This window comes from Sander lucioperca, chromosome 7, assembly GCF_008315115.2.
Source record: "Sander lucioperca isolate FBNREF2018 chromosome 7, SLUC_FBN_1.2, whole genome shotgun sequence".
Classification (NCBI taxonomy): Eukaryota; Metazoa; Chordata; class Actinopteri; order Perciformes; family Percidae; genus Sander; species Sander lucioperca.
Window position 1 is genome coordinate 37,023,439 of NC_050179.1, and position 12,500 is coordinate 37,035,938.

General features: G+C 41.3%; 2 protein-coding genes across 3 annotated transcripts in view; both read right to left on the reverse strand.

Moving 5' to 3' along the window:
* The window catches only part of LOC116062567 (diacylglycerol kinase zeta-like), a 54,832-nt gene extending 54,167 nt beyond the window's left edge, over nt 1-665 (reverse strand). For both annotated transcript variants that reach the window (XM_036003619.1, XM_036003618.1), the window contains exon 1: nt 1-665. This exon is cut by the window's left edge and continues 354 nt beyond it. In XM_036003619.1, the coding sequence (XP_035859512.1) occupies nt 1-650 (650 nt within the window). In that variant the 5' untranslated portion in view covers nt 651-665.
* The window catches only part of LOC116036403 (NLR family CARD domain-containing protein 3-like), a 1,020,880-nt gene that overhangs the window by 939,789 nt on the left and 68,591 nt on the right, over nt 1-12,500 (reverse strand). The window lies entirely within an intron of this gene.

The following is a 12,500-nucleotide window of genomic DNA, read 5'->3' on the forward strand; positions in this document are numbered from 1 at the left end:
GAACACGGTGGGGTGAGGGCCCGCTGATCGGATGTGATGTCATCGGCGTCGTCCTCAGCCTCGGACAGCCGGCCGGCGTCCGATCGCTCCGAGTCACCGCTGCTGTCGGCATCGGCGTCTGAGTGGAGGCTGCTGGAGCGGGAAAACATCCTGCGGCTGTTGGCCCCGCCCCTCACCTCCACCTGCTGCATCCCGGTCGGGTCTTCCTCTTCCTCCTCATCTTCCTCCTCGTCTTCCTCCTCGTCTTCCTCGGCCATCTGGATCAAACTGGCGAGCAGCATGGACGGGCCCAGCAGGTGCGTGTCGATTGTGCGTAGCTTCCCAACTTTCCTGCGGCGCACGGCGAACCGGGGGTTGAGGCTTGGCGTTGTGGTGCTTGAGCGCCGCCGTACGTGCCCCGCCCACCTGCTGCGCCCAGCGCTCTTCGCCAGACGCCCACCGCCTGCGCCCTGTGGCGCCCCCTGCAGCTGCACGCTGGAGCGGCGCCGCTGAGCCAGCGTGCAGGACGGCAGCCCGGCATTGGACCGGCGGCGGGCTTTGCTGGTCGGCACGGCGACGCTGGGACGCCGCTGGTGGCCGGGTGGCGCCTCGGCACCCGCCTGCAGAGCGGCGTCCTTCCTCTTAAAGTGACGGCGGAAAAAAGTGTCCATGTTGGAGAGATTCCTCACTGGCTGTTGGTGCAGAAAGATGTTAGCCTCCGAGCAGCGCTGCTCAAACCACAACTTTGAATAAACTGAATGAACTTTGAATGTATTGAATGAAAGTCTGAAAGTTCATTCAATATATTCAGACTTTCATTCAATATATTCAGACTTTCATTCAATATATTCAGACTTTCATTTAATATATTCAGACTTTCATTCAATATATTCATACTTTCATTCAGACTTTCATTCAGACTTTCATTCGATATATTCAGACTTTCATTCAATATATTCAGACTTTCATTCAATATATTCAGACATTCATTCACATTCATTGAATATATTCAGACTTTCATTCAATATATTCAAAGTTCTTTCAATATATTCAGACTTTCATTCAATAAATTCAGACTTTCATTCAATATATTCAGACTTTCATTCAATATATTCAGACATTCATTCACATTCATTGAATATATTCAGACTTTCATTCAATATATTCAAAGTTCATTCAATATATTCAGACTTTCATTCAATATATTCAGACATTCATTCAATATATTCAAAATAAGATTAATTCAATATATTCAAACTTTTTTATATATTGTATCACAGAAACTAAATCACTTTTCACAATTATAGATAGATTATAGAGAGCTAAAGTCAAACTTTTTTTCGACTTTTATTTTTCTTTTCAACGTTTTTTGTGACGCTTTTCTAAACTTTTCTAAACTTTTTCGACACTTCAATGAAGCTTTTTTCTTTGCTTTATCGAAACTGTGGTTAGTTCAGGGTCTGTGGTTAGTTCAGGGCCTGTGGTTAGTTCAGGGACTGTGGTTAGTTCAGGGCCTGCGGTTAGTTCAGGGTCTGCGGTTAGTTCAGGGACTGTGGTTAGTTCAGGGCCTGTGGTTAGTTCAGGGTCTGCGGTTAGTTCAGGGTCTGCGGTTAGTTCAGGGTCTGTAATAACGTTGGGACAGAGAGGACTAAAGAAGTCTTTAGATCACAGAAATCAACGGTGAGTTTTGCAGATGTGGACGAAACTAAAAAGTCGCTGTGACGTAAATACATTCTCAGAAAGGCAGATGATGAAACGCTGAGAGGCTAAACAGGAAGTGACTTCAGCTCTCTATAATGAAAGTACTGGACCACCTCAGAACTCTTTTATGATGCGTTTCCTTAAAGGGTAACTAACGTTATTTTCAACCAGGACACTATTTTAGTTTCTGTGTCTAAGTGACTGATGGGAACAACAATCTTTGACAACGGTCCAGTATTAAGCGAGATACAATGTATAGTTGCAGCTGACAGACTCAGATTATTATTCAAAGTGTCTGACAACATTATGGAAAGGATTTATAAGGAGGTTGACCTTTTAGTTAAAGGAACACGCCGACTTATTGGGACTTTAGCTTATTCACCGTAACCCCCAGAGTTAGATAAGTCCATACATACCCTTCTCGTGTCCGTGCGTGTTGTAACCCTGTCTGACGGCTCCACTGGTAGCTTAGCCTAGCACAGATCCTGGAGGTAACTGGCTCCATCTAGCCTAGCTTAGCACAGATCCTGGAGGTAACTGGCTCCAACTAGCCTAGCTTAGCACAGATCCTGGAGGGAACTGGGTCCATCTAGCCTAGCTTAGCACAGATCCTGGAGGTAACCGGCTCCATCTAGCCTAGCTTAGCACAGATCCTGGAGGTAACTGGCTCCATCTAGCCTAGCCTAGCACAGATCCTGGAGGTAACTGGCTCCATCTAGCCTAGCTTAGCACAGATCCTGGAGGTGCTAGGCTAAGCTACCGGTGGAGCCATCAGACAGCGTTACAACACGCACGGAGATGAGAAGGGTATGTATGGACTTGTCTAACTCTGGGGGTTACGGTGAATAAGCTAAAGTCCCAATAAGTCGCCGTGTTCCTTTAAAGTGTAAGATCCTTTTTTTAAACAAAAAACATCCACGAAATTATGTTCGCTAAATACACCACCGACTCTAGGGCTTTGACTTGTGCCCAAAAATCATATTCAAAGTTTGTTTGTTTAATAATATTAATTTTCAAATATATTCGAGCATTTATTAATAATATTTTGACCATTAAATGCCTTCAGTAAGACTTATATTGGTATCAAATTTAATTTGTATATGTTCTGTCCACCAGAGGGCAGTGTATCAGTCAATGTCAATAGGCAGGCGATGATGTTTCCAGAAGAAAAACACACAAACAGTATGCTTTCAACAGGAAGTTCGGAGCTTTCACCGTAGCCTACGTAAGTGGTCTAATGTTTATGCGTGTGTGTGTGTGTCTGTGTGTGTGTGTGTGTGTGTGTGTGTGTGTGTGTGTGTGTGTGTGTGTGTGTCTCCCCTGTTCTTTCTGAACACGGTGTGAAATGTGTAGCAGGAGAAGTTAACCCTCTCCTTGATTTCATGTCATTTATGGAGAAGGAGAACCAGGAAATTAGTAGGGGAAATGCTACGCTACCAAGCCACGTGCATCACCGAGCCACGTGCATCACCAAGCATCGTGCATCACCGAGCATCGTGCATCACCGAGCCACGTAAATCACCGAGCCACGTCCATCACCGAGCCACGTCCATCACCGAGCCACGTAAATCACCGAGCCACGTCCATCACCGAGCCACGTAAATCACCGAGCCACGGGCATCACCGAGCCACGTGCATCACGAGCCACGTAAATCACCGAGCCATGGGCATCACCGAGCCACGTAAATCACCAAGCCACGGGCATTACTGAGCCACGTCCATCACCGAGCCACGTCCATCACCGAGCCACGTTCATCACCAAGCCACGTAAATCACCGAGCATCGCCCATCACCGAGACGTGTAGTTACATTTTGAAATGCGTGAAAAAGCCTCGGAATCTGAACTGAAAACGTTTACAAGCAAACACATTTACAAAAAAGAATGGCCATAACAGGTTCGAATATTAATACATCCTATCATTACTAGTCAAACAGTTGTACATTTTTACTCCTCAACTTGCACATTAAGTTTATCTATATCTATTGAAACAGTTGTACATTTTATTTCCAAATTGTATATATTTTAAATATTGCTCGTGTAGTATTCCATTATTATTTCATGTATATTGTTTCCAATTATTTAATGTGTACTCTGTATGTGTGCTGTGTGTCTGATATTTTGCTGCTGCAACACCGTTATTTCCCATTTTTTGGGATCAATAAAATCTATCTATCTATCTATCTATCTATCTATCTATCTATCTATCTATCTATCGGATGCCTAATATTGATTGATTGATTGATTGATTTTATTTGACCACTTAAATATAAAAATATGAAACAGTACATGTGTCATACATTAAAAATACATAACTAGTCAGGGATGACACAATAAAGCCCAAAGACTTATTTCCATTGTGGTCTCTATAAGGGCAGGGGGGGGGGGACAAGAGGCAGCAAATCACACATCAGTCATTCATTATACATTAAACAAACTCATCCACATTATACAGAAAAATTAACAATAAAAATAGAATATGATATGATAATGACTACGATTGGCACCTAAGCCATACTTTCAGACTGTCTTGAGTGCACCAGGTAACTGGTTCCAAAGGGTAGCTCCAGTATAAAGAAAAGACTGTTTGCCCAGATTAGGGTTAAATCTGGGGGGTACAAAATCTGTTGTGCTACCCCTAGTGGAGGACCTGTGAACTTCGTTTACTCTCTTAAAATAATTTCTAAAATATTTGGGAACATCTCCATTAACAATTTTATGTACCATACCCAGCTGCATCTGAGACACTCGATCCTCCACTTTCAACCATCCCACCCTTTCAAAGTGGGAAGATTCCAGATGAGTTCTTATGGAAAGGTCTAAAATAAGCCTTATTAATTTATTTTGAGATGTCTGAAGCCTATGTTTCAGGTTCCCTGTGACACCATTATACCATGAGCCACACGCATAATCAAAATAAGGCTGAATTAAAGCTCCTGCCAGAATTAGCTTTGTTTTTTCATCCAAAAACTTTGATATTCTGGCCAAAAAGCAGACTCTCTGATTTACTTTGGTGATTACCTTTTGGGCCTGACCTACTCCAGATAAGTTGCAATCTAACATACATCCAAGGTAACTGATTGATTCCTTGGCAGTAATTACAATATCTCCAGCTAGGACCTTAAAACCTGAGGCTTTTTTTTTAACTTTATCTTTGTTCCAAACAATATAGATTCGGTTTTCCCTAAATGAAGTGATAATCTGTTATCAGCCATCCACATGCTAACATTTAGAAGTTCTGCGCTAAGTTTGCTTTCAATCATATTTTTATCCTTGTGAGAAACAACCAGTGCAGAATCATCTGCATATAAAAAAAGACTGCATGAACAAGCAGACTTTAAGTCATTTATATATAACAGAAAGAAAAGTGGACCCAAAACGCTCTCTTGAGGTACCCCACAGTCCATGCCTTTTGGATGAGACATTTTCCCCCCAATGTCTACTACTTGTGTTATATTCTCCAGATAGGAGCCCACCCATTTCTGTGCTAATTCACTAAAACCCATGGCTTTCAATTTATACATTAAAACACAATGGTCGACTGTATCAAAGGCGTTTTGTAAGTCTAACATGACCATGCCACAGAGGTTTCCATTAGCCACCTCCTTTTTTATATAGTCAGTTAGAAACAGTAAACAGGAATCCGTTGAGTGTGATTTACGAAAGCCAGACTGGAACTCATAAAGTAGGTTTTGTGATTTTAAGTAATTATCAATCTGTTCAAAAATTATCCTTTCAATTATCTTTGACAGATAACCAAGAATTGAGACTAGGGCTGAACGATTTTTGAAAATAATCTAATTGCGATTTTTTTTCCCAAATATTGCGATTTCGATTTGATTATTTTTTTAAGCTCTTTGTCTTCTGTATTATTCAACAAAGACAAACAATAAATCATTTTATAGTATGAACAACACACAATTACACACTAGACAGTTAAAAAAGTAAAAATACAGTACACACACACACACACCAGTGTATTTTTTTTACAGTGCACAGAGAGGAGCTGCCTCCAGCCCCTCCCCCTCGTGAAGTTGCATGCTGCCGTGTGTTCTTGTTCAGAGAGGCTATCGTTACGTTAGCATGTTGCTGGTGTTCTTGTTCAGAGAGGCTATCGTTACGTTAGCTAGTTGCTGGTGTTCTTGTTCAGAGAGGCTATCGTTACGTTAGCATGTTGCTGGTGTTCTTGCCGTGGGATTAACTGTACTAATAAAACTGTTGAAACAACGCGGCCACGCTGCTGTGAAAGCTCCCCGAACGTCATTTATCAGAGTCTGGTTGTTACCCCTCTCAGTGGCAGCTCCTCCACTCATATCTTTATAACGGAGCTAACCGCTAACCGGAGCTAACCGCTAATCAGAGCTAATCGTTGCCAACCGAGCCTTCAGTTCTGCGTATCTGTATCCATTAACTGCACGTATGGACTCGAACCAGAATAAAATCCTTCATTTTATTAAAATGGCTGTAAAAGTTTTAAACTACAACTCAGAGTTGTTTGAATGACAGAAATCAGCTCCAGGTACGGCGTAGCGTTAGCGTGCTAGTTGATGCTTTCTCTACGGAGTGCAGACTGATTTGCTCTCGCGAGTCATGTGACCAAATCGCAGCCTTTGCGATTAGGAAATCGCGTTTTAACATATCGCGATATTATCGCAAATGCAATTAATCGTTCAGCCCTAATTGAGACAGGTCTGTAATTACCAGGGTCTAGTTTACTCCCTTTCTTATATAATGGAATCACTTTGGAAATCTTAAGGTCATTGGGAAAGTATCCTTGTTCTATCGACCTGTTTATAATATGAGTAATGCTCGGAGTAATGATCTCAGCGGCATCCCTCACAAATCTAGATGGAATAGAATCTAATCCTGTGGCTTTAGAGCCATCAAGCCTCTTCAGCTTCTCAAGAACAAGTGCCTCCCTCACCTTTTCAAAACAGAAACTCCCCACCTGGACACCTAACTGAGAGTAAAACTCCTGCACATAACTTTCACCATATCGACCAGTCTGGCCAGGTAACTTTTCCACAAGCTTCCTGGCAACAGATGAGAAATACTTATTAAAGCCATCTGCCGCAGTCTCCTTCTCTGATGTAATATTGTTGCCAAGATCTAGTGTGATATTAGTGTTTTTTGTTTTTAGCCTTTTACTGTAGCCAAGTTGCTTAAAGCAGCCATATTATGCTCATTTTCAGGTTCATAATTGTATTTTAAGGTTGTACCAGAATAGGTTTACATGGTTTAATTTTCTAAAAACACCATATTGTTGTTGTACTGCACCGCTCTCTCTCTCACTGCTGCAGATCCTCTTTTCAGCTGGTCTCTGTTTTAGCTACAGAGTGAGACCTCTTTTCTTCTTCTTCTTCTGTACTATCTTTGATTGCACTGCACATGCCCAGTAGCTCAGATGTAGCTCATATCAGCTAGCTAGCTCCATAGACAGTAAAAGAAAGGCTGTTTCTACAACTTTGGTCAGTTACAAGGCAGGATTAGCTGGGAGACTTCTAAATGAGGGCGCACATGGAAGTAGTTCTTTTGTAGATTATGGTGAACTTGTGTGTGTTGTAGCAGTGCTTTGCTACTGAGAACGAGGTAGCATGCTAGCGTTAGCATGCTAGCGTTAGCATTAGCGTTAGCATGCTAACGCTACGAGCTAATGGTTGCGATTAGCCTGCTCGTTTCGGCTTGTGACGTCACAAGCCGTGCAGATTTTGACCAGCTCACCCAGAGACTGAAGGCAGGACACATTCAGAAACTGTATCTCACTCTAAACAGCATGGATGGATTTATCAAAGTTTGTATGTGTGTGGAAGCACCAGAGACACAACATAACACCCCAAATCACAGAAAAAGTGATTTTTTCATAATATGGGCCTTTAAAGGATTTCCATAACTTTCCTGAGTCATTTCTGTATTCAGCAATTTTTTCATTGAAATATGCCTTTTTAGTATTGACCACTAATCTGTTAACTTCATTTCTTGCCTTTTTATAATCAAGCCCAACTCTGCTCATCCTTGTTTTCTCTAAATTTACCATACTTCCTATTTCTTATCCTAATTGCCTCAAGGATGTCATCATTTACCCAGGGTTCTGTTCTCTGCTTTATTCCAATTTCTTTATATGGGGCTATTTTATCTACAGCTTCTAAAAACATACTTTTAAATATGCACCAAGCTTTGTCCACATCACTACATTGTAAAACCGTTAATATTATAAAAATAAAGTTCATTTTATTTAAACAGCCATTCAGCGCTTCTTTGCTATACTTTTTCAGTGACCGGGTTTTTATAGAAGTATTACAGTAGTAGACAGTTGAGCACTACTTGCTTGATCTTTCTAGTACAGAAAATAATAGAATGGGCACTCAACCCATATTTTATAACCCCACTTTCTGTTATCCTAGATTTGTCTGATACTAGGACAAGGTCAATCGTGTCGGTTCATTGATCAGCTGATGTAAACTATAAGAGCGACAGAAATTCATCAATGCTTTTAGGGCTGCACAATATGAGGAACAGCTGCGATAACAATGTTTAATATTGCGATGACGATATGACTTGCGATAAATATTCAAATGTGAATGTTAGCTATACTGTTGGGGGTGGTGGTGGCGCAGTGGATATGACACATGCCTTTGGTGTGGGAGACCAGGGTTCGATTCCCACTGTGATACATCAACCAATGTGTCCCTGAGCAAGACACTTAAACCCCTAGTTGCTCCAGAGGCGTGCGACCTCTGACATATATAACAATTGTAAGTCGCTTTGGATAAAAGCGTCAGCTAAATGACATGTAATGTAATGTTCCCATGTCTTAGTGCTTTAATAGGTTCTTTGCGAACCTAAACATTGACTAGCCTATTCCCACTGAATAAAGAAATCAAATAGATCATTTTTGACATGCTTTTACTGAACAAATTACACATAAATGAGGCATTATAACTATAAGAAATTAACGTTCGACGAAAATCTTTTAAACTGACCTTTGTTGATCTGAAATGAAGACAGATTCAGCAGCTGAATCACGTTCCGGTGAACTATTTTAGTCCAATATGAGATCGTATTCTGAACGAGCCGCCATGACAGTCTGGCTTTGAATTTCAGGAGAAACCAGACCCACGTGACGCGTTCGTCCAATCAGCTGCCGGTTCTCATTTTCTGTGAAATAATCAGACTGTTAATGGAAACAGTACAGAGCAGCGCCGCCTGCTGCTGTGGAGACGTATTACGCTTTGCGTCGTCTCAGTGTGTAAACTGTTGTCCCTTATTCTTCGTGTCAGGCTGTCTGTTGATGTGTTCATCGTGCTAGTTCATATCGCGATGACGATGAAAATTCAATGTATCGTTCAGCCCTAAATGCTTTATACCCAGAAACATCACTTTTCTGAAATTCAGTGTTGAAATCCCCCAACATGATAACTTCAGATTTAACCAAGTCCATGCAATTTGAGCAAACATCCTCTAAAAGTTCATAAAACTGTGTTTGATCAGGCGGTCTGTAACATGCGCAAATTAGTATGGGCTTACTCTTCGGTAGCAAAATGTCTAACCAAATCGCTTCAACCTGCTCACTATTTAAGTCCATTAAAACCAATATCCGCTCTTACATATATACACACCCCTCCACCTTTGCGGTTTCGATCCCTCCTAATTATTCGTTCGAATATCATTATTTTTTTAAATATTCAAATTATATTTGAATAACGAAGTTCGGAGTCAAAGCCCAACCAGACTCCATGTAAATAATCAGTAATTTTAGCGTCGTAAAACACACTTCATTCAAAGTCGACAGAAACTAAATAAAACTATGAAAATCCGTCTTGAGTCGTCTTTCCACTTTAACCAATCATCACAACTCTAGTTTTGGTTGAAATAAAACACATAGTTTACCGATCTACATGTGAAAATATACTGGCTCTATACACACTAAAAGTACTGTTTTTTTAAATGGAGTCTGGTGGGTTTAGCGCTAGCGACCTCAGAGCTGTTTCTGGTTAAACAGAAAGGTCTCAAAGACGTTTTAAAGGTCTATTTCTGTAGGGATCCTTTCTATAATGTTGTCACACACTTAGAATAATAATCTGAGTCTGTCAGCGGCAAAAAACAGAACTTTTAGTGGACGCTAGTTTGTCTGAGTTTTAATTGTCCTGAAACGTTCTAACAGAGAGAGTCTTACTGTAGAGAAACTGATGTTTGTGGTGTCGACACAGACTAATTACTGGAGTAGTGTTGTTGTTCGCAGGGCGAGAGCCCAGCAGGTAGCCGTGACCTTAACTACTCTTCCTTCCTGTTGACATGCCGGCTCCCTCAACGCTTCCTCTGAGTTTTTAATAATTCATGTTCCTGTGGGTAACACCGGCAGAAAACGCCTCTAATGACAGACCTGTTTGTCTTTTACATCAGCGGTTCCCCCACAGCCCTGCCAGATGAACTCAAGGACCCCTTTATTGATTCTCAATCTATAGGTGCGTTCCCACCAGACTCCATGTAAATAATCAGGACTTTTAGTGTGTATAGAGCCAGCATATTCCCACCAGACTCCATGTAAATAATCAGGACTTTTAGTGTGTATAGAGCCAGCATATTTCCACCAGACTCCATGTAAATAATCAGGACTTTTAGCGTGTATAGAGCCAGCATATTTCCACCAGACTCCATGTAAATAATCAGGACTTTTAGCGTGTATAGAGCCAGCATATTTCCACCAGACACCAGAGTAAATGGGTGAATTAAGGGTTTATTTCAACCAAACCAGAGTGGTGATTGTTGGAACAGTGGAAAGATGAACCAAGACGGCTTTTGGTAGTTTTATTTAGTGTCTGTCCACTTTGAATGAAGTGTGTTTTACGATGATAAAAGCACTGATTATTTGCATGGAGTTTGGTGATGGTGATTTCATCAAATGTTGTCCACTAATGTGAACAAAAACATTTGAAAGCATTCACTAAAAGTTCTGTTGTTGCTGCTGACAGACTCAGATTATTATTCTAAGTGTCTGACAACATTATGGGATGGATCCCTACAGAGATAGACCTTTTAGTTAAAGAGTAAGATCCTTTTAGTTTAACATCAAACAGCCCCAAAATCACCATCACCAAACTCACCAGACTCCATGTAAATAATCAGGACTTTTATCATGGTAAAACACACTTCATTCAAAGTAGACAGAAACTAAATCAAACTACCAAAAGCCGTCTTGGTTCATCTTTCCACTGTTCCAACAATCACCACTCTGGTTTGGTTGAAATAAACCCTTAATTCACCCATTTACATGTGGAGATATGCTGGCTCTATACACGCTAAAAGTACTGATTATTTACATGGAGTCTGGTGGAAATATGCTGGCTCTATACACACTAAAAGTCCTGATTATTTACATGGAGTCTGGTGGAAATATGCTGGCTCTATACACACTAAAAGTCCTGATTATTTACATGGAGTCTGGTGGAGATATGCTGGCTCTATGCACGCTAAAAGTACTGATTATTTACATGGAGTCTGGTGGGTAATGTGGCTAATGTGCCCTGTTGCTGTTAGCTACAGCAGTAAAGTGTCTTAGTTTAATCTCTGCTGCTGAGTTTCAGGGATCATTGGCTCTAATGACGGCAGATTATCTGCAGGACGTGACGCCAGCAGCTAACTCAGGACACACACACACAGACACACACACACACACACACACACACACACACACACACACACACACACGCACAGACGCAAACACACACACACAGACACACACGCAGACGCAGACACACACACACGCACAGACACAGACACACACACACACACACAGACACACACGCAGACACACACACACACACACACAGACACACAGACACATAGACGCAGACACACACACACACACACACACACACACACAGCTCTCTAACCCTGCAGGGAAACCTTTCTATTTATAGCCTGTCCTGATCACTTTCCCTCCGCAGCCTCCTCACCTGTCACCTGTGTGCTCAGGTTACCGCGGGTTACAGGTAATCACAGGCTGCTTCGTGCTCCGTCACCGCCAGGTTACCTGACGCTTGGCGCCAGGTTACCTGACTCTCAGCGGCCCGACAACAAAGCTGCAACAAATCCTAAAATACTTCCCTCAGGTATGAGTCACACAACCACAGCAGAAAACAACTACACAACCCGTAGCTCCTATGGCGCCATTCTGATGCTACCAAGCCATCACCTCCCGTTAGCATCCCATTGACTGCCATTCATTTTGACGTCACTTTGACAGAGAATAACTTTACATCTGAAGAGTTTAAAGACTCTATTTGTCCGTTGTTTATTTCTAAAGAAACACGACAATGTATAAAAGGCTCCATTACCTTGTAGCTCACGTTATGGCTCCGTAGCAGACGTTTTTATAAAAATAGGCTAACGATTGGGTCATAACCACGAGACTTACTGTCGCATAGTAGAGGAATTACCGTATAGTACAGGAGAAGCTCTCAGGCAGTTTGGACTTCCATTAGCTGTTTAAGTTTAATTACTAATGTTAACTATCATTTTAGTGATCAATAATTAGCCTGTGTCTATGTTATCTCCTTACATATACCTACGCTCTCCGTCTCTGCTAACCCTCGTGTTGTCTTCACGTCAACTGTGATGCAACTTTGTGTTTTTCTGGGTAAAAATTTCAACATTTTGTTGTTATTTTTCTATACTTTTCTCGACGTTTTTGTCGATTTTATTCAAATTTTTTGTCACTTTTTTCAAATTTTTTTGTCACTTTTTTAAAAAATTTTTGTCACTTTTTTAAATTTTTTGTCACTTTTTTCAAATTGTTTTGTCACTTTTTTAAAAAAATTTTGTC